The sequence below is a fragment of the Lactuca saligna genome, chromosome 1 (assembly GCF_052625555.1).
Source record: "Lactuca saligna cultivar CGN05327 chromosome 1, ASM5262555v1, whole genome shotgun sequence".
In the NCBI taxonomy this organism is placed as follows: Eukaryota; Viridiplantae; Streptophyta; class Magnoliopsida; order Asterales; family Asteraceae; genus Lactuca; species Lactuca saligna.
In genome coordinates, this window is record NC_136417.1 from 73,461,907 (window position 1) to 73,485,295 (window position 23,389).

At 41.3% G+C, this 23,389-nt stretch overlaps 1 protein-coding gene across 1 annotated transcript; it reads right to left on the bottom strand.

Moving 5' to 3' along the window:
* Positions 1–5,841: 5,841 nt before the first annotated feature.
* LOC145008406 (uncharacterized) lies at positions 5,842–8,826 on the bottom strand. The gene is made up of 3 exons (XM_078967035.1): positions 8,450–8,826; positions 6,513–7,990; positions 5,842–6,449 (listed from the first exon to the last, which is right to left on the bottom strand). The coding sequence occupies exons 1-3, from the start codon at positions 8,824–8,826 to the stop codon at positions 5,842–5,844; spliced, it is 2,463 nt and encodes an 820-aa protein (XP_078823161.1).
* Between the last annotated feature and the right edge of the window lie 14,563 nt (positions 8,827–23,389).

Genomic DNA, 23,389 nt, shown 5'->3' on the forward strand with positions numbered 1-23,389 from the left:
ATCAAACCAAATATATCGAAAATTGGTTAATGCAATTATAAACTTATCCTGTGTAAATAAAATAATTGGTGGTACTTTAAATAGAATTCTATTTGCTTATTAATTTAAACATTATAACAAAAATTAACCGTCTTAACTGAAATTCTTTAATTAAAAAAAAGGTCATCGGAAAACAGAACTGGCTTCAAAATCTAACATCGATTCTATGGCTAAAATATGCTTATATTACAACCCAAAACAACAATGTACTTTGTGATATCTCCATTTCCACGGCCAAAAAAGACCGATTTTGTTTATGCTTTATAAAAATCAGAGTACCTCTTTTAGTGATTAAGTCTAAAAGACTTGCTCCAGAGAGAGATTATAGTTTGATATGTTTCAGTAGCAATTTAGAGTAAGAAGAATAGAAAGATGGAGAAATGAAGAAAATAACTTGGAGAAATCTATTCAGAATAATTCACAAGTCATCGAGTGATAAGAGAGATGGTTGAAGAAGAAATTTAGTAGTAAGAAGTTGTATTAATACATCAGAAGGAGTCTCTATTTATAGAGTCTCAGAACTAAACAACTACTCTATAAGCAGTCGTGCAAGGCATGCTGGATAATAGAGTATATTACATAAAGATAAGAAAAACATAACGATGGACTTTGGATGCTAAAGAAGAACTGACTCCGGGTTTTGAGATGATCGCGGATGGTGAACCATTGCGGTAGGTAGATGGTTGCGGTATCTTAGTTCAAGAGGGTCACTTTTATGTCTCAACAATTTCCCCCTAAGTAACCTCTTTAACTCCGGTTCAGGTATCAAGTTTGAGGAACTTGATCAAAATCCACCTGAACTTCCTGACGTTTTCAAGCCAAGTGATTCTTCTAGAAATTTCAAATTTGACTTCAGCGGTAGTATGCTTCGATCTTTCTACTGCGGTTTTGCAGATATCAAGTTGTTTCTTGGGCAAGCGGTGCATAGTATTCATCGGAATGAAGTATTTGACGTTGTCAACCTTCCGTTTGAATATGATACCATGTTCAGGAAAGTTTGTTGCACCTAGTGATCTTTCTTCAAAGCCTTCGGTAGGCATTGGCACCGGTTCAAGTGGGGGGAGATCAAACTTCCTAATGATGGTGGGGTGGATATCTGCATCAATCTTGGCGAAGTCACAAACTGTATCCCTCAGAAAGGATTTGGCTTTGTCAAGCGCCATTTGCATCTTCGGATGCTTTTCTACCTTGTTTTGGAATACTCTGGAAATGAAGAAGATTTTTTCCGGATTCATGCTTGGGAAATATGCCTGAGTGCGTATGTAGTCATGCTCTCTTCTGGTAAGGGTGTACTGAACGAAGTCAGCCTTCATAAACTTCCGCATCTTGTAATTCTTGACTGCAGATGGTCTATCGTTAGACCATATGTTTTCAACAGAAGAGCCATGCTTCGCATAAAAGTGATTAAGTCTTTCAAATTCCATAAGCAGTCGTTTGTGATCAAGGAGGATGCAGTCAAAAGACTCAAAAACTGCAAAATACTTGGCATTGGGAGAGATTGGAATATCCCAATATCCATCAGAAGGAGGTTCAGCATATGTGAGATGTGGAGTGTAGTCTTCATCCAGTAGCCTGCGGAGCGGATTGACCCATGAGTTAATTAGCGACTCATCTATCATAGTATCAAATCCGCATTCTCTCCATATGAGTTCAGCAAGCTTGGCCGCTTTCCAATCGTGTTTTCTTTGGGCTGTGGCAGGAGAGTCTGTGGAGCTTGCTAAAGACATATTTTCCTCAAGATTTTTAAGGTGAGGAGGAGTCTCAGGCCTTTTGAGGGTGTTGTTTATTGGTGAAGAGTGAGGAGATGGGATATTGTGGGATGGTGGAGGTGAGGGTTGCGGTGTGGGAATTTTCTTTATGGTGATGGGAGGGCTCTGATGGATGGAAGTATCCGAGTGGTGGACTTCTTCATCACTTCCCCCTCTTGATGGATGCAACATAAGTGCTTCCTCAAGCCATTGTTTAAGTCCATCCACCTTGGAACAGACTTCTGCAAAGTAAGCTTTCATGGTCTCGGCCAACTGTGAATTGTTTGGGGTGGAGGAGTTGAAGAGCAGCTTGTGTATATCTTTGGTAAGCTGGAGGATCTCAGGGCCATGGAAGTTAGAGATGAGGGATTTCTGCATTCGGTTGATAATGGCATGAAGAACAGAGATAGTGGACTCATAGGCAGTATGAGTCTCATCTATCACTTTCTGAGACAGTGAAGCTTGATCCGCAATAGCTGCTTGAAGATCCTGTTTGATTGTGGTCACCTCAGAAATGAGGCGTTCTGCTGCAGCCATGAATTCCTGATGATCAGCCCTGCGGTTGTTGTTAAGGGACCGGATCCCCATTTCTACCTTGAGAGAGATGCGCTCAGCAGCCATACGCTCTCTTGTCTCGAGTCTTTCAACGCGTTCAATTAATGACTGCGGTCCTGGAATATCTTCAGGTGGAGGTTGGGTAGGTTTAACCGCAGCCAAAATTTGATCAACTTTGGCTTGTAGATTTAGGAATTCCTTCCTGGTGACAGCATCCTTCTTCTTCTTCTTTTTCTTTTCTTTGGGCTTGGAAGTGGAATGTTGAGAACCGCTGGAATCTTCTTCTTCTTCAAACATTATAAGGTCGTCGTCTGAAGGATTTGGTTTGTTGACCTCTTGGATGTCTTCATCATCAAAACCGAAGGTAGGGGTGAGCTGAGTTCAATTGTCGGCTCTTCGTCTTGAGATGGGTTGACTGCGGGAGATGGAACAGGAGTTGGAGTAGGAGGAACTTTGGAGGTAGTTGCGGCTGCGGCTAAAGCTTGAGCTTTCATCATAGTTTCTGCCATTTGATCCATCCAGTTTTGAACCTTTTGGATTGTGGCAACAGTATGGGCATTGCTGATGGCATTTGCCCAATACTTGGCCACGGACAGTATTTCCTGTTCCTTCTGTTGTTGTTGTTGTTTGACCTGTTGCTCCTTGCGAGCTTGGAAGGCTCTTTTAAAGGCAACATATTTCTTGATTTTGGCATCAGTAGTTGGCTGATACTGACTCCAAGAATCACTTGAGTCATCGCCGTCAATTCTTTGTGTACGCACCAAGGTGTCCCTTGGGTTCACGGATCCTTGCACATGTGTGCTCACCGTGCCTAAACCACCTATAAAGAATGGAAGCAGAGTAGGATTTCCTGGGCTTCCTTGGTCTCCTTGACCCGTGGTCAAGTCTGGCCTCGGCTCAGTTCTGGCATGGGCGAAAGAGATGCCCTGCGGATGGATTGGTGTTTGAAGTGTTTGGGATACATTCAAAAGGATGGAGTCTAACTCCTCGGAAGAAAAAATGTGCAGTCGGGAAGCCCTGGAGACCTTAGGGTGATGTCCAGATTTATCTACTTGAGATATAACTGGGGGCTGTCTCCACATTCAGATGATGAAGAGGATGAAACAATCTCACATGATGAGGTTGAGTGGTATTCGAGTGTGGTATTGAATGGATGTGCGGCCATCCCAAGGACTACCGGAGCCTGTTGAGAGGCTTCGGTATCAGTCCGGTCACGCATTTGGCCAGAGGTTTCAGTTGTTTTTCTTTTCTTGAGGATAGATATTGGTTGTCTATCTTCCTCAGAATCACTGCTCGATACAGTGGTGGGTTTGGTTTTGCGTTTCTTTGAGGGTGCGGTTTGTTTTGGGGCTTTCTTCTTAGGTGTACTAGATTTCTTTTTGGATGTCACGATTTTTCTCCATTGAGAAGGGTTAGATAGTGTAGTAGTAGAGGGGGCTACGGTACCCTCAGGGAGAATGGTTGCAGATGGAAGAGGTGGGGTAGAAGGGTATGGGACAATACCCTCCGTGGCCTCTATATGATCTGAGACATCAGCAGTCTTAAGATTAAGCAAAGTAAGAATGTGAATGGGAAGCCGGCGGATAGGTCCAAATAAAGTTTGATCAGAAGAGGGATTGTACCTTTTGAGACCCTTAGTGACAAAGAAGTTGATGTCACTGCCCATGTTGATACCGGCATCCGCATGTAGATCAGATATGCATAAGGACCAGAATCGAGCAAATATGAGCTCGGTTGGGTTCTCCCTTGGGTGCTCTTTGGGGATATATTGGAGGAAATCATCCTAAAGAATCTGACCATAATTGACATCGTGGCCCGTGTAGATGCTCCACACTAGTTCAAGTAGCTTCAAACCCATGTTGTCGATGCCTCCGGTTCTGCTGGATAGACAGCGGATGACGAAATGGCATACGAACTGCCAAACCGCAGGCAGTTGGTTCTTCTTAAACTCACCAATCCCTCAGATTAGTTTCTGATAACCCATCTGATAGAGTGCGGTGGTTATGTCAGATAAAGACGGTGTGAAGATCTTGATGGAGGGATGAATCAAAAGATTTATGGCAGACAAGAACTTCTCTTTGGTCAAGATGACTAAAGAATCATTGATAAGGTTGAGGTGCACTTCTTGGGGGTTCTCCAATGGTCGGTATGCAGAAAAGGCACACTTGAAGAGCGTAGAAACAGGAACAACGTCAGTGAATGCATCAAAAGGACCAAACAGAATATGGTTCTTGAGAAACTTGATCAGAAGCTTTGTTGGAGCATTATACGACGGATGATCTTCAAAAACTGCTCTGAAGTTGCTTGAAGCTATCGTTGGAGATGTGGAACCAGTTGGATTCATGGAGCCTGAAGCCTTGGGTTGCTTCTTTGATGCACCTGATTTCGCCATTGAGAGATAAGAGAATGGAGTTCTTCAGAGTTATAGGAGTTTTTGAGAGTTGAGAGAGAACAATCGATTAAACAGAGAGCATAAACTATTTTAGGGAAGAAGACGGGTTTATAAAGGAGGTAAAAGGATTTTAACCCTAGGTAAAAGATAGAAGAGGGTAAGAAGTTGAATGGGGTTTTCGGGGGGAATCAAAGGTTTTGGGATTAAATTTCAGCCACACAAAGATGAAACGGGTTTTAGAAAGATTTTGAGAGATTTCAAAAAGGTTTTGCATTTAATGGAGGATTAGACGCATGTCAATATGTCAGGTAAACGTGGGGTGAGGAGAGAGAAAGTTGTAACTGATTGGACGTGGTTGGGAGAGGAAAGGACAAGTTGAGGATGGATTTATTTGGGAATCATTCTTTTGTCATCATCCCTAAAATAGGTCTGATACGGGGTTTATTCAGAAAGGAAAGGTGACAGTTTCTAAAGGGAATGTTTGTATTTTATTTAATGAAGGATCATTAAATAGCACACAAAGATTCGAGAGTTAATGAAATTGTTGGAAGTTATTTAAGATGATTGCGAATGGAATCATCATTGCGGTTGAGAAACTTCATTGCGGATGAACAAAGGAAAGATTGCATTGAGAATCTGTGAGAAAAAACACTTGTACAAAAGTTAGAAAGAGACCATTAGAACCTATGAGAGGTACATATGACATATGGTTGCGGTACCTAAGCCAACTATCATATGTAATTCTCAGTTAGAACCGCAATGGAGACCAATGATGGTCTACGGTAGCTAACACTTCATAAAGAATTGTGTGTCTGGATTCATCATTCCCAACATTTGTAAGAATGCATTGAGTTTTGTAGAGTCCAGTGCTTTTGTAAAAACATCGGCAATCTCTTCATGAGTAGGAACAAAGATGAGTTCAATATTACCTTTCAGAATATGATCTTTGATGAAATGATACCGTAACTCAATATGTTTTGTCTTGGAGTGCTGAATAGGATTATGAGAGATCGCTATAGCACTTTCAGAGTCACAGTAAATTGGTATCTGCAGCATTCTGTACCCGTAGTCTAGCAATTGTGTCTTCATCCAAAGAACTTGGGAACATCAGCTGGTTGCGGCCACATACTCGGCTTCTGCAGTAGATAGAGATACACACGTTTGTTTCCTTGAAGACCAGCTGACAAGTCTTCCTCTTAGGAATTGGCATCCACCAGATGTACTTTTTCTATCGAGCTTGCATCCTGCATGATCCGCATCTGTGAAGGCTTGAAGACTAAAGTCGTTGCCTGCGGGATACCATAAACCCATTGATTTGCTTCCTTTAAGATACCGAAGAATTTGTTTGGCTGTGGTCATGTGAGACACTTTTGGATCAGCTTGGTATCTTGCACATACAACAGTTGCGAAGAAAATGTCAGGTCTGCTTGCGGTGAGGTACATCAGTGAACCAATGATACCTCTATAAGTCTTGTGATCCACCGATTCACTGGAGGGATCAGCAAAGATCTTATAGCCGAAGGCCATAGGGACCTTAGCAGAAGAGTAGTTGTCCATTGAATATTTCTTCAGAAGTTCAGTGGTGTATTTTTCTTGATGAATGAAAATTCCTTGCTGAATTTGTTTGACTTGAAGACCTAGAAAGAAATTAATCTCTCTATCCATGCTCATTTTGAACTTGTTGGTCATGAGCTTAGCAAATTCATCTACCATGCCTTGATCAGATAACCCAAAGATGATATCATCCACATATATTTGTACAATCATAAGGTGGTCACCATTTGCTTTTCTGAATAATGTGGGATCAATCACCCCTCTCCTGTACCAGGATGAGACAAGGAATTCAGAGAGTGTCTCATACCAAGCTCTTGGGGCTTGTTTCAGACCATAGACTGCTTTTTCAAGCTTGTAGCAGTGGTCTGGAAATTCAACATTTTCAAATCCTAGAGGTTGCTGAAGATAAACCTCTTCTTTTAGTTCCCCATTGAGAAAAGCACTCTTAACGTCCATTTGGTGTACCTTGACATTTTTGTGGGCTGCGTATGCTAGAAAGATCTGGATGGCTTCCATGCGTGCTACCGGAGCATACATTTCATCGTAGTCAATGCCTTCTAGTTGACTATAGCCCTTGGCAACAAGTCTTGCCTTGTTTCTGATGACTGAGCCAGATTCATCTAGCTTATTCTTGAAAACCCGTCTTGTACCAACAATAGTATGACCTTGTGGAAGGGGAACAAGTTGCCATACTTTGTTTCTTTCAAATTCTTCAAATTCTTCTTGCATTGCGGCTATCCAGTCTGGTTCAAGCAATGCTTCTTTGATCGTTCTAGGTTCTACCGAGGACATAAATGCTACATAGTGGCGGTGATTAGATAAGTCCTTGGAAGACCGAGTCTGGATACCTGCGGATGGGTTGCCAATAATTTGACCTGATGGGTGGTCTTTCGTCCATACATGCAGACGTGGCAGCAGATGATCAGCAGCTGTGGTAGAAGGGATATCTTGGATGTCAGAGGAATCTGTGGTTGGAGATGGCAATTCCCCCTGGATTTGAGAACATCCTGCTGAATCATCTTGATCTATTGGAGCAAAATTTTCTTGAGTAATCGGGAGAGGTTGAGGTTCCCCCTGGATTACGGATGGGAGTTCCTTTGGAACCTGAGAAGGTTTCCCCTGGAATTCAGATGGGAGGGTGACAATTCTAGGATCGGTTCTAGTGTCAATATTTTCTATGAATTCATCATCTGAGTCTGAAGGTTTGTTTGATGGTGAAGCTTCGCTTCGGGCAGGAATGTAAGCAACATCAAGTACTGGAACCTCAATGGTTTCGACTAGATCCGGAGTAGAGCTTTCCCCTTCAACCGGAGAGGTGGAAGTATTGAGCGATACTACTTCAAATAGAGATGGTCCAGATACATCGGCATGTTGTTGTTGAGCTGCGGGTGACACCAGAACTTCGGATAGTTTCGCCATTTCAATGGGATCAAAAAGATCATTATAGTTGATTTCAACTAGATTCAAAGGTCCGGAAGCGGCTGGAATGTCACATTCCATGATTGCAGTGGTTTCGGTGGATGGAGGTGCGTTGCAGATGTGAGAATCATCAAATTTCACATCAAAGCTTTCAATGATCAACCTTATTCGTCTGATAAGCACTCGATATGCAACCTTGTTAGTGGAATAACCAAGGAAGATATCTTCGTCAGATTTTGGTGCAAACTTGTTGAGTTGGTCTCTATTGTTGATCACGAAGCATCTACATCCAAAGATATGAAAGAAACGAACATTGGGTTTGCGGTTGTTGAGACCCTCATATGGAGTTTTATTGAGGCATTTACACACGATACTTCGGTTTTGAACAAAGCATGTGGTTGCTACTGCTTCAGCCCAGAAGTAGAGAGGAAGTTGGGCGAAGTTAAGCATGGATCTGGCTGCTTCAACGAGTGTGCGGTTCCTTCTTTCTACTACAACATTTTGTTGCGATGTATAGGGTGCTGAGAAGTTGTGAGAGATGCCTTTGGAAACCAGGAAACTGTTGAGAAGATGATTAATGAACTCAATTCCATTATCACTGGGGATGCGTCTAACTAGAAGCTTGATTTGAAGTTCGATTTCTTTGATGAAGTTAATGAAGATTTGCGGTGTCTATGATTTGAGTCTAAGAAAGAAGACCAATGTGAAGCATGTATAGTCATCAACAATAACCAGTATATACTTTTTGTGGTGGAGACTGGCTACGGTTGAGGGACCGTAGAGATCAATGTGTAATAGCTCCAGTGGTTCAGAGATAGAAGAATCCATTATCAGAGGATGGCTTGCTTTTGATTGTTTACCGCATTCACAAGCTGGACAACAAGTATCGTTGCTGAATTTGAGAATGGGGAGACCGCGGACTAGTTCTCCAGTGACGAGGTTGTTGATGTACCGAAAGTTGAGATGAGCAAGCTTGCGATGCCATAGCCAGCTGACTTTGGATACAGCTTTGGACAGGAAGTACAACTGTGGTTTACCAATGATGAGAGAAACATCCAGAGGATACATCGTGCCTTCGGAGCGAGATTTGATTAAGCAAGTGCTTCGATCACCCGTCATTATATAACAGAATTAATCGTCAAATTCAACACGATGTCTTGCTTTACACAGTTGGCCAACACTAATAAGATTGTGTTTAAGGCTTTCTACATAAGCAACCTTTTGAATGGAAAAGTTCCCCGTAGTGAGAACACCATAACCTCGGATGACACCGTTTGCATTGTTGCCAAACGTGGCATTTCCACCATTGCATATAGGCCTAAAATCCCGAAGGTACTCTAACCTTCCGGTCATGTGCAAGGAGCAGGCACTGTCAATTAACCATTCTTCTTCTTGTTCCTCCTTGCACAAAGCCTGAGAATTACACGGTTAGTTTAGGCATCCAAATAAGTTTGGAGTCAGGGACAATTGATGTATTTTTATATGATGCATAGTCCGAGGTTGCATGGACAGGTCTTTTGTCAACTTTTAGACCTAGTCCTGGGTGTTTGTTCAGATTTGGATTGTTGCGAGTTTTTTGAAAAGTACGAGGTTTCTGACTTTGATTTGACTTGACATGAGATAAAACCTTTTGACAGCTGCACTGACATTTACAAAAAGAGAGTTTCTCATTGAATCTGACACTATGCTTGGTCAGCGGTTTATAGAGTGAATTGGACTTGGTATTGGTCCGAGGTGGGTAACTTCTGAAAGATTTGACATTTGGTTTCTGAAAAGTTTGTTTTGAACGAAGTTTTGGACTGTGAGATTTGACATGCATGTTGTTTGGTTTCTGAAAAGTTTGTTTTGAATGAGGTTTAACACGTGTAAATCTTTGAGTCCCTTTAGGTGGATTTGGTAAGATTCCCTTCCATTTGTTGAAAGTTTGATGTGATTTTAGAAGTGTTGGAGTGGGTAAAATTCCTTTCCAATTAGGGTCATTTGAGGAATAGACCTGAAAAACGTAGTTTCTTACAAGTTTGACACCTTTTTGGGTTATGTCAGAAGTAGCAGGAATGACTTTTGAAACTGAACTTCCTTTTTTGCTTGTTTCCATGAAAGAAGAGTTTTTTGAAATGTAGTTTGTGAAAACAAATTTTTCTGGACTCTTAGATTTTGGAATTCTCACATAATTCTTATTTTTTGAAAAACTTTGTCTGCTTGTGCTTCGAGATCTAATTTCTTCTTTGAAAGCGCTTTTTGCCAAGGATTTTGGTGAACCGCAGTCATTGTTATTTAACTGCGGTTTCCTGAATTTTTTTGAATGATTTTGAAAACGTGGGCTTGAATCATCAGAACTTGAGGATTCTGGAATTTGAGAGCATTGGCTTACTTCAAAATTTTCTATAGGTAACTCATGAAAAATCGGCTGAAGAGTTGTGATTCCTTGAACTGATGGTTTTGGTAGAGATGATTTAACTACCGCAGAGTAGGTTTTAGATGAAACTGCGGTGGGACACTTCTGGGACATTTGACTACAGTGTGGAACACTGTGGTCTGAGGACAAAGATGGAAAGTCCTTTGAGACTTCGGGGCTTTCAACAACAATTTCTTCATCAACTACAGATGAAGTTTGAGAATTTGAATGGGTGGTGCCACTGATAGGAGTTTGATCACATGTGTGACCAAAATCCTCAGACACAATTTCCTCAATGACACAATTATTGCTTAAATTGTGCAGTCTACCGAAGTGAGTTTTGATATCTTCGGGAAAAGTCTTGTCATTGACAGGGAAATGAAATTCTCTATCAGGAGGGACATACAATCTGTCTTTGTTGAACCAGGGTGAGAAATCCATTGCTGTAGGATACCCATTTGACCAACCCCAATTATATGTATTGTCCACGGTTCCATTGTTTACCAAATTTTCAATAGCCTCACTTTCATTAAATAATTTTTCAATTAAGAGATTTAAGCGTACAATTTCTCTCTGAGCTAAATCTCTCTAGTTCAAAGCTATCTCTAATTGGGTTTCACTTAGCATTCTAGAATCTTTCTCTAACTCTAAATCCTTCTCTAACATTGCCATCTTAAGTCTCTTGTTATCCAGTCGTCCTCTCACATAGAACATCTCTTGGGACGCAATGTTCTTCTCATCTAAGGCTTTGTTATAGTGTGTAAGGACGGCAGCACAAGTGTCATTAAGATCATCTATGTATGGTTGACAGTCATGCATACTATAATTTAAAGTTTGGATCATGAGTTTTACCTGTTCGATGATGCTTAGAGTCCCATCCTTTGCCATGTAGCAGTAGTTTTTGTTCAACATTGCTGACCCATCATCATCCGCAGTGGCCAGCATGCAAATTTTCCCTTTTCCTTTAACACTGCTGATGGTCTCTTCTTCATCTCCTGATGACCAAACTTGATGGTCTCTTTTAACTTGAGCCACATATGCCCTTGCCTTTTCTTTTTCTTCCAACTCTTGAGCCACTCTAAGATAGAACGCTTTGTCATTGACTACATTGGCCTTACAATCTTTTGCGAAGTGATTTTCTTTATTGCATTTGTGGCAAATCACAACATCAGTCTTGTCTTCTGATTGAGTATCGGAGTCATTGTTCTGAGGAGACTGTGGTACCTCCTTTGGTTGATTGTTCTGAGAGCCTTTGGGATATCGAGAATGGTTGTTCTAAGGACCGAAGTTACGGTTGAATGGAGGTTTGTTGAATTGCTGATTCTTGCGGAAAGAATAAGGTGGTATGCGGTTGAATTGTTGGCTAACCAGAGCAATAGCCTTCTGAAATTCTTCTTCATAATCATACTCAGAATCTGCTTCGTATGACTGCGGTGGGGTATCATACGATGAAGAGTATGGTGACTGCGGTGGAGCTTGTGCTATGAGAGCAAGCGGTCCTCCGAAGTTAGCACATTCTTTGAGTAGAGTGGATTCTTGTGCTTGGAGATCTCCATAGAGTTTGTAGAGTGATAAAGAGTGAATCTTCCTGTCGCCTTGGACTATCATCTTAGCCGTAGTCCAATGTCTTCCTAAACCATTAAGGAACTGGAGATTGGTTTCATGGTTGCTGCGGATGGTACCAGCATTTGATAACTTTGTGACTATCAGGTTGAACCTCTTGAAAGAGTCTTCCAAACTTTCACCCGTATGAGCTTTGAAGTTGTTGAAGTCATTGAGTGCGGTAGTGAGCTTCTTATCTTGTGCTTGTTCTGAGCCTTCGTACAGGTTCTTGAGTACATCCCAGATCTCTTTTGCTGACTTGCAGTTTATGATAATATCAAAGTTGTCAGGAGCAACACCACAAGAAATTTCATAAAAAGCAACAACATCATTTTCCATTTTATCGACATCATCCTTGGTGGAACGGCTCATGGTAGGTTGACCTCCTCCTAGCCTGGTTGCCGCGCCATCAGTTTGGACTGGTGTAAGGACTGGAATGTGTGGTCCTTCTTCCACGGATTGCCATACATCTCTTCCCATTCTTCTTAAGTACCTCTCCATTCTTTGTGACCAGTGATGATATTCATTTGCTACCAGCATTGGAGCTCGGTTAGAACCACCAACACTATTGGAGACATTCAGAGATAACGATTGTGCCATTTTTTTTGTTTTTTTTTTTTGAAGAAATGAGCTTTAGTGATATAAAAGGCCTAATGAAAAATCAGAGTTCCGATATTCAAAAAGCAACCACTTTGGCTCTGATACCAATTGTTGAGAGAAAAACTTGGAGACACACTTGAACAAACGTTAGAACAAGTATATTGCGGAATAGTTAACCTCAAAGGATCTAAAATCTCAACAATAATATGGTTAGATAGTTAGATACTTAGTTGCGGAAAGTAAAGAAATATAAATGACAACAATTGTTATATCAAGAATACACTTAAACTGATTCATAACAAGGAATGCATTCACTCCGAGTTAATAAGGAAGATCAAGTTTAGTGATTAAGTCTAAAAGACTTGCTCCGGAGAGAGATTATAGTTTGATATGTTTCAGTAGCAATTTAGAGTAAGAAGAATAGAAAGATAGAGAAATGAAGAAAATAACTTGGAGAAATCTATTCAGAATAATTCACAAGTCATCGAGTGATAAGAGAGATGGTTGAAGAAGAAATTTAGTAGTAAGAAGTTGTATTAATACATCAGAAGGAGTCTCTATTTATAGAGTCTCAGAACTAAACAACTACTCTATAAGCAGTCGTGCAAGGCATGCTGGATAATAGAGTATATTACATAAAGATAAGAAAAACATAACGATGGACTTCGGATGCTGAAGAAGAACTGACTCCGGGTTTTGAGATGATCGCGGATGGTGAACCGTTGCGGTAGGTAGATGGTTGCGGTATCTTAGTTCAAGAGGGTCACTTTTATGTTTCAACAAATTAAGACTTGTATTAAAATCATGTTCATGAAAGGGACTATGCATTCACACGTAAACTCTTTAACATATATTTAATACTTTAATTAATACTTGTATTAAAATCATGTTCATGAAAGGGACTATGCACTCACACATAAACTCTTTAACATATATTTAATACTTTAACTAATACTTGTATTAAAATCATGTTCATGAAAGGGACTATGCACTCACACATAAACTCTTTAACATATATTTAATACTTTAATTAATACTTGTATTAAAATCATGTTCATGAAAGGTACTATACACTCACACATAAACTCTTTAACATATATTTAATACTTTAATTAATACTTGTATTAAAATCATGTTCATGAAAGGGGCTCACACATAAACTCTTTAAAATATATTTAATATTTTAATTAATACTTGTATTAAAATCATGTTCATGAAATGGACTATGCACTGACCTGCAAAGGTGGTGACTCGGTACTCGGACAACACTTCGTTTACTTTAAAACAAATTTTCGTTGACAAAACCTGGTATCATTTCCACTAGAGTTTAGTCTAATGTTCAACGAGACTAATTAATAGTCTAGCTATTATTACTATTATACAAGCGTTAAACAATACTCTTCACCCATTATGTATAGATAGGGGCCAGACATGAAACATCGGAGGGCACAATCATTTTGGCATATAGCACTTCTGAAATCCAATAACCAAGGCGGCCCTTCAAACCGGATTCCCCGTACCGCAGTGGTTAAAAAGATATTATAACGACACTTATATAACGCATAATAATAGCTCAAATAATTATTATAAGGTCCTAATAACATTACTATATTTAAATAAAAGCTATATTAAAAATTAGGTAGGTGTATCTTACCTACGAGGGGGTTTGGCTAGAAGTCGGGCTCTGCAGGGGCAGAACTTCCGAGCTGAAAACTCTACTTCTCGGAGCCGTCAAGCGCTTCGGGGCTTTCTTCTAGCGCATGGGGAGGTTTGGGAAGTTTAGAGAGAGTGTAGAGAGAAGAAAGAATGGGAAATGTGTGAAGAAAATTAAGGTGGGAGAGGTTCTATTTAACGGGTGAAATATAGCCGAACATGGTGTCACATGTCACCATCTGGTGGCAAGACTTGGGGAGAAAGCAATGACCAAGATTGTGTCACGTCACCCATTTTCACACAACACACTTCCGACTTCTAAAATCCGTAAGTTTCGCATACAAGCTCCATTTTTGACGTTCTTTATATCTACACGTAGGTAAACATAAGATCTACAAATTTCATTTTGACGTCGTCGGCTAATTCTCGAGCGATCTTAAATTTAACAGTAGGAGGAGATTATACTGTTAATAACCGCAAAAAATTCGTAACTCTTTCATACGGACTCTATTTTCGTCTGAGTTTTTATCGTTGACTTCCTATTAAAGAGATTTTCAACAATCATTTAGGTCACATAGGCCAAAATGTAATGCCCCGATTCCCAAGTATTAAATCAATTAAGGATTTCTTTTGTTTTTAAGCCCTACTCGACGAGTAAAGGATGCCCTAATCGTCGAGTAGCGTCGACGCGGGATCGCGAAATTAGTGATCTACTCGCCGAGTCCATAAAGGGACTCGACGAGTAGGAGCTGGCAGAAGAAACCCTATGTCCCGGGTTCTGCACTCTATTTAAGGAGGCATAAGCCTCATTTGGCCTCCTTGCAGTCAGTAAGAGCTCATAGAAAACCCAAACCATGTATTGTGTCATTCTTGTGCATTGTAAGCTTGGAAGGAGGGCTTTGTGGGAGGAAGAACTTGGAGAACAAGGGGATAGGAGCGAGGAAGGAGTGGAAATCCAAAATCTACCTCAGTTAGCACCCATTGAAGGTATCAAGTCGACATCTTTATCTCTTTTCCCTTCTAGATCTCATATGGTGGAAATCTAGGGTTTTTATGGTTTGAATAAGGTGATATTGCAAGGCATGAGCTAGATATGAAGTTGTAACTTCAGATCTGGACCTTTACCGAGTTCTAGATTCATAAAGTTCCTATCTTGGTCGTGAATGAGGCCCCCCTTATGCATGAAACCCATTAAGAGCTTAGTTTTGGCATTAAGAACCTTTTTAACCATGCATGCACGTAAAGTTTGCAACTTTACACGAAAGGCATGCCCTAGGAGCTTGGATCTGTAATTTGGAGCCATTGCATGGCTTAAAATGGGTCTATATGGATTAAGGACTGAAGGAACTCGGCGAGTCGCAAGGGCGACTCGGCAAGTCATATGAAGATACCCGTGAACTCGACGAGTTGGATGAACAACTCGGCGAGTCCGATGAAGATTTCCATAGACTCGACGACTTGCATAAACAACTCAGCGAGTCAGATGAGTTTTCCCCAGGTTAGGAATGCGTGTGTATCGACGTGTTACTAAAAGAAAACTCGACGGGTGGCCATAGGGCCTCAATCGAGAATCGTGGGAACTCGACGAGTCACCCCGGTGACTCGGCGAGTGGGTAAGGATTTCAAGGAACTCGGTGAGTAGCCGAGGTTACTCGACGAGTTAAGGTCAACATGGACTGTTGACCTTGACTAAGAACTTTGACTTTTACCAGGGTTAACTAGTTGGGTTATGAAGTACTCTGTGAGGATGAAGACTTATGAACATGTTTGTATTATGGTAATAGGTGGTGGAGTCTTTGACGAGTGATCGGAGAGTTGTGATTTATTTGCCGAGCTAATATTTACAAGGTGACTTATCCTCACTATACTAAGGGGTCTACGGCACCAAGGCCGGCCCATATGATATGTTACATTGAGTTGTGTTAGATGTTGAGTATGTTCTCGTGTTGCATGTTAGTGGTTATGCCTGTAGGTTGGTCTGTAGGACTACCGGTGATGTTATATGATTATTGCATGCTCGATTCTTGTGATTTATGTGTTTGTTACATGGGATGGGTTAAGGTTGTACTGCTTCGTGTGGTAACCAACAAACCCTAGGAGCATTCCAGTTATGGGCTAAGGGAGACTCGTACTGTGGGATCGTGGGTATTACAGTCTGTAGGGCTGTGGACCCGTTATGTGCTGTTCTGTTCGGTTGTAATGATATGTTATTGTTGACATGATTATGTGGATTGTATGTGTATCAGTATTTTGGGGGTAACTCACTAAGATTTCGGGCTTACAGTTTCGGTTTATTGTTTCAGGTACACAAGGAGATCGCGGCAAGGCAAAGGCGTAATCGTATAGCTCCTCTTGTTATGTTATGTTTCTGGGAAATACTTTGATAGTTAATATTTTGAAAACAAAGTTGTAATGTTTTGATGAAATTGACATGTTTTAAAAAGTTTAAATCGGTTTGAAATTTCGGATGTTACAAGTTGGTATCAGAGCCTTGGTTTGAGTGAATTGGAGGAACATTCGTGTGAATCCAGTCTCAAATCAAGGAAAGATTTCAAAATGACTTTAAATGGTTTTCAAAATAAGTAACGGAGGATGCAGGGTGTACGATCAGCCGGAGCCAGTAAGTAGACTCCAAAATACCATGCAGTTGTTTGATTATGTGATGTGTTAAGAACAACATGCTAGTACTAGGCTAGGTATCTTCGGGAATTGCATGATAGGATTGCCTGATACATGATGCCTACTAGCCTAGGGTTTCCATTACATGAAATTGACATCATTACTATAGATATCTAGTGTAGGCATCACATTTATACATAATTAAGATCTTATAGCCTGAGAATGTTTGATTTAGCCTTATGTTCTGTTCTTGTTTGATTGGGAGCTTAGGGTAGGATTGAATATTTGAAATTCTATAGGGTCCAGCATTATGTATGGCTAGCATACTCTAGTGTTGCAGGGTTGGTGGAAGTTTTGTGGCTGGATAGGTTGTTTGGGAAGAGTCCGCCGACTTCGAGGCATTTAGCCTTCTTTTAGGAGTGAGGCTTGAGTGCTCGATATGATTATGTATATTGTTAGGGCCTTGTGATGATACTTGGGACAAATATGGGTAGGTGTGGAAGGTAGTATGGGCCCGTACTACTGAAAGCACAGGATCCATACACGTAACAAGGAAATCACAACCCCTAGGGTTTTGTCGGGGATCGGTCCCTAGTTATTTGTATGAGTTGTCTGATACCTTGTGTTATGTTTCAGAATGGTGATGACCAGGCGCTTTGTGACTGGATCCGATTCGTGATTAGGATCAGGATCAGGAGAGGGCGAACAAGGGGAGCTGACAACACCCGAGACGATCGGCCAGATGAGGCCAGATGAGATGGATGACAGGATCCGAGCGATCCTGCATGATGAGGTTGCTGCGTTGTTCCAGGCCGAGTTGCCGGAGATGTTCGGGTCGATTAAGACTGCCATGGTCGAGTATTTTGATGAGCGCTACACAGCCCTTGCAGAGACAGCCACCGCAGCAGCTGCATCAGCTGTATCTGCGGCGAGGGGAGAAGTTGGTAGGGGTTTTCAGTACCGGGACTTCGATAACATGAAGCCCCCTACTTTTGATGGGACGTAGGATCCCATCAAGGCTATGAGATGGATTTTAGATGTGGAGGGGTGTTTCTTCACCTGCTCGTGTCCTGTTGACCAGAAGGTCAGGTGTGCTCTGAACCTGCTTAGGTCTGGGGCCAAGGACTGGTGGAGACTTGTGACTGGGGCATACACTGATGATCAGAGAGCTGTTGTTACTTGGGAGCAGTTCAGGGATATGTTCCGCGCCTGTTACATTCTGCGGGTTGAGCGGGAATATTGGGCATAGGTGTTTCTAAGTTTGAGATAGGATTGAGACTCGGTGATGTAGATCACCCGGATGTTCACTGAGCGGGCGATGTTCTGCCCAGAGTTTGCTTCCGAGCAGTCTAAGATGACCTGTGGGAGTCAGCAGAGCAGTCTAAGATGACCTGTGGAAGCGGCCTAAGATCGCTGATTTGAGGACTGGGAGTCAGCAGAGCCGCTCGTGTGGGAAGTGCGGCAGAGTTCATTCCGGGATATGTCGAGCCAGTAGTGGGTGCCACAGGTGTGGCAAAGAGCGGCACTATACAAAGGATTATCGTCAGGCTGCCCCGATACCGAGTATGAAGCTATGTTACCATTCTCACCTACCTCTTGTGGAGTTCGCCTACAACTACAGCTATCATTCTAGTCTCGGCGCCCCACCGTTCGAGCTGTTGTACGGGCGGAGGTGTCGCACCCCTGTTTGTTTGGGTGAGGTGGGTCACAAGTTGATGGGTCGGACGGAGGTGGTCTTGCAGACTACCGAGAAGATTCAGCAGATCAGGCAGAGACTACAGACAACTCAGAGTCGGCAGAAAAGTTACGTCGACAGACGCCGATCTGAGTTGGAATTCCAGGTAGGTGACATGGTGCTTCTGAAGGTCTCGCCCTGGAAGGGTGTGATCCGCTTCAGGAAGAGGGGAAAATTGGGCCCTCGATATATTGGGCCATTCAGGATCATTGCCAGGGTTAGCAAGGTGGCTTATAGGTTGGAGCTTCTGGAAGAGCTTAGCCAGATTCACAACACGTTCCATGTTTCCCAATTACGGAAGTGCATCATGGACCAGGAGGCGGTAGTACCGCTGGATGATATTGTTGGGTTTTGAGCATTCTAACACTTCCTAAGTGTACATGCAACCCTAATAAACCTTGGATCTATGTTTGTCTAAATACATGCAAAATTTGTTTTCCAAGGTTTATAACTTATCTAGCATGGCATGGGGAACTTTTAAACATAAAAGGAACTAGATGAATTACATACCTTTTGATGAGTGTTGATTCCTTGGAGTTTGAGAGCCAAGCACCAATAATGTGAACGCCTGAAATGGAAATCACAAATGACCACAAATTTGGAAAACTTTATGAGAGAGTATACACACTCTTAGAAATCGGCCACACCTTACACACACACACTAGGGTGCTATTTCATGCAACATAAGCTTGTTTATATAGTGTGCATGGTTAGGGTGAATCCCTAATAACCCATGTCTTTTCCTTTCCAAGGATCCATGGGTTAAAAGCTCCATGGATCATCCATGGACTTCCATATAAGCTTAGCCCATTAACAAATGAGTATTAGCCCACACCATATAAATATAATAACCCATGATTTAATTAGTCTTCCTTTTAATCACTAAATTAATTCAAGATTAAAACTAATTAAATAACATGACTTTATATTAATATATTATAACTTATAATATATTAATAAATCATAAGTATACGATTCTCATAAAATTATCCATAAATAGTTTGGGTGAAGTGCAACCCAAATGGACCATGCCAGGTCGGGTCAAGTATATACCAAATAAGTTATGGACTTAGACACCTTATCCAACACACTCCCACTTGGATAAGTTTAATAACTGTATTTGCCTATATTACTTCAGGAACCAACCGGCTATTGTAGCTCTCGAAAACTCTGTTGAACTATGAAGCGTCATTTTAGATAAGTGATCATATAGTCCTCTGTTCTCATGATATCAACCGGACAAATACATGGAACAATGTCTTACTTATTGTCTGGCAGTTGTTTCTCGATTTCCGATTTGTTTGACAAAGAACTTAACTGAACACATCAATTTAGTTCTGACCGGGCCCGATACATGGGTCAACACAAAATCATCGAGGGGCTCAGATATCGCTTCTATTTCTAGAAGGAACAGATAAACTTCGACTCATATGCTTGTTCTACTACTTGTTGAATTGTACACAAAGGCACGTTTTATGACATCAAGTTACTGATGCGTTTACGTGCAATCAATGCACAACCAACTCATAGGTAACAACTCATATCTCTAGGTTTGAAGACTTATATGATATTATCGTTTCACGATCACTCGAGATAAATTCCATGAAGTGATACAAGTGAGCATGGGTTTATTCCAATACTCATAACTTATGAGCACTCATGAATGTTGTAGCAACCATTTCTATGTCTAAACACTTTTAACCATCTACAAACCCAATTCATGACAATCTTGATTCATACCTACTTCCGACGTATGACCGATTGTGGAGGTTTGAATAAATTAATTATTTTGGAAGTCAAAACATGCAAAACTGAAACAATAGTAAATAATTGACAATGATAGCAACACTTTACTCATAAATAAATCACAAATTTTATTCATCATCAAATGGCGATTACATTTTACAAGTTTCGGAAAAGGCTATCTAATCTGTAAAACTAATATCGTCCCTCAGCCCGATGCGCCTCGCATGCTGCAAATGCTTAACCCTCGTCAGTCCCTTCATAAGGGGATCTGCAGGGTTCTCATCTGACGATACCCTCTTTTCCACGAGGAGTCCTTCTTCTATCTTGTGTCTTATGAAGTGATATTTTCTGTCAATGTGTCGGGATCTGCCATGATCTCTCAGTTCCTTGGCTAAGGCAACCGCACTATTGCTGTCACAGAAAATCTCCATAGGCTCCTTAATAGCTGGTACAACTCCAAGGTTTCCGATGAAGTTTTTCAGCCATATCGCCACCTTCGCTGCTTCACTCGCTGCTATATACTCTGATTCACAAGTCGAATCAGCCACCGTCTCCTGCTTGGAACTCTTCCAAGAGATTGCCCCTCCATTTAGGGTAAAGACCCAGCCCGAATGAGAGTGGAAGTTATCCATATCAGTCTGAAAACTAGCATCACTGTACCCTAATACTCTCAAGTCATCACTCCCACCAAGGGTAAGGATCCAATCCTTAGTCCTCCGTAGGTACTTGAGAATGTTCTTTATCGCGGTCCAATGAGCCTTGCCATGGTTCCCGTGATATCTGCTAACAATGCTCAAAGCAAAGGCCACATTAGGGCGGGTACAAGTCATAGCATACATGATCGAGCCTACAGTGGAAGCATACGGTAATCGACTCATCTCTGCTATCTCATCCTCTGTACTCGGACTCTGAGTCTTACTCAGTTTGGCATTGCTTTGGATCCGTAAATCTCCTTTCTTGGAATTCTGCATGTTGAACCTTTTCAACACCTTATCCAAGTAGGTACTCTGACTAAGTCCAATTAGTCTTTTACTCCTTTCTCTTAATATCCTTATCCCTAGGATATAGGCAGCTTCCCCTAGGTCCTTCATAGCAAAGCACTTCCCAAGCCAGGACTTAACCTCCTACAAGGTTGGGATGTCATTTCCTAAAAGTAGTATGTCATCTACATACAGTACCAAGAAGCTAACTATACTCCCACTAGCTCTGACATACACGCGAGACTCATCTTCACTTCTCGAGAAGCCAAACTCTTTGACCTTTTCATCAAAACAAAGATTCCAGCTACGAGATGCTTGTTTTAATCCATAAATGGATTTCTCAAGCTTGCACACTCTATTAGGGTATTCTGCACTGACAAAACCCTTTGGCTTATTCATGTACACATCCTTAGCCAACTTTCCATTAAGAAAAGCGGTTTTGACATCCATTTGCCATATTTCATAATCATGAAATGCAGCAATGGCTAGCATAACCCTAATAGACTTAATCTTTGCTACCGGTGAGAAGGTTTCATCATAATCAATACCCTGAGTCTGAGTAAAACCCTTCACAACCAGTCGAGCCTTATAAGTGTGAACTTTTCCTTCCATTTCGGTCTTCTTCTTGAAGATCCATTTGCACCCGACTGTTTTACGACCCGGTACATTGTCAACCAAGTTCCAAACTTGATTGTCATACATGCACTGTATCTCGCTGTCCATAGCCTCCTTCCATTTAGCAGACTCCAGACCTGCCATAGCTTCCTTAACATTGCTAGGTTCATCCAAATTTACCATTGTACTATTGTTGATAAATGTATCACCTTCCCGTAGTAATGTGAAAACCGTAATAAAACTCAGGTGTGTTCCTAACCCGTGTGGAACGCCTCGGAGGTACAGACTCATCGGCTGGATCAACAGGAGTTTCCTCCTCAGGTTGATTGCTAGTGTATGAGGTTCCTTCACCAATTGATTCTTGAATTTCTTCAAGATCAATTTGCCTCCCACTGTCTCCTTGGCTCATAAACTCTCTTTCACGAAAAGACCCATCTTCTTGCTACAAAGACCACATTCTCATTGGGTCTGTAGAAGAGGTAACCGAAGGATTTCTGTGGGTAGCCGATGAAAATACACCTTTCACTTTGGGGTTTGAGCTTATCATGAGTCTCACACCTCACGAAAGCCTAGCAACCCCAAATCTTGATGTGGTCTAAATCGGGAACCTTCCCAGTCCACATCTCATGAGGTGTTTTGGTAGCCTTCTTTGTAGGGACTAGATTGAGGATATGGGCGGCAGTCTCTAAGGCATACCCCCAAAAAGAGATTGGTAGCGAAGCTCAACTCATCATAGAGCGAACCATGTCTAACAAAGTTCGATTATGCCTTTCAGCTACACCATTTAGCTGTGGTGTCCTGGGAGGAGTCAATTGTGAGAGAATCCCACACTCCTTAAGATAGTCAAGGAACTCGGTACTAAGATACTCACCACCTCGATCGGATCGAAGCATCTTAATGTTCCTGCCCAATTGATTTTCTACTTCTTGTTTGAATTCTTTAAACCTTTCAAAGGTTTCTGACTTATGTTTGATCAAGTAGACATAACCATATCTACTAAAATCATCAATAAACGTCACATAATACCGATTAACATCCCTTGTGGCGGTTTTGAATGGTCCACATACATCAGTGTGTATTAGGTCCAACAAACCCTCACCCCTTTCACAAGTGCCAGTGAAGGGAGATTTTGTCATCTTTCCAAGTAGACAAGATTCACAACTATCATCCGATTTAAGGTCGAATGATTCCAAGACTCCATTCTTTTGGAGTCGGCCTATGTGTTTCTTGTTTACATGTCCAAGACAACAATGCCACAATGATGCTTTATCTAGGCTAGTAGAAGAATCAATGTACAATACATTATTTCCTAAGTTGTCTACAACCGACATAGTTTCATACACACCATCACAAGGTAATGCTTTAAAATAAAACACATTATTAAAGAAAGCATTAATACCACCACATTCATTATCAAATGAAAAAGTAAAACCTTGTTTGTACAAACCATGAAAGGAAATAATATTTCTCTCCATTTCAGACGAGTACACACATTTATTCAAATCTAATTTTAACCCATTATTCAGCAACAAATTATAAACTCCAATCTTGGAACAGGCGAAGCCTTCCTATTCCCCATGATCAAGTTTATCTTTCCGTGCTCCACATCCTCACTTCTTCTTAGGCCCTGCAAATTTGAACATATGTGAATACCACATCCTGTATCAAGCACCCAAGAGTTATAATTGATGGGTTTTGGACATAAGAACTTTCCCTATGTGCACATACAACCCTATA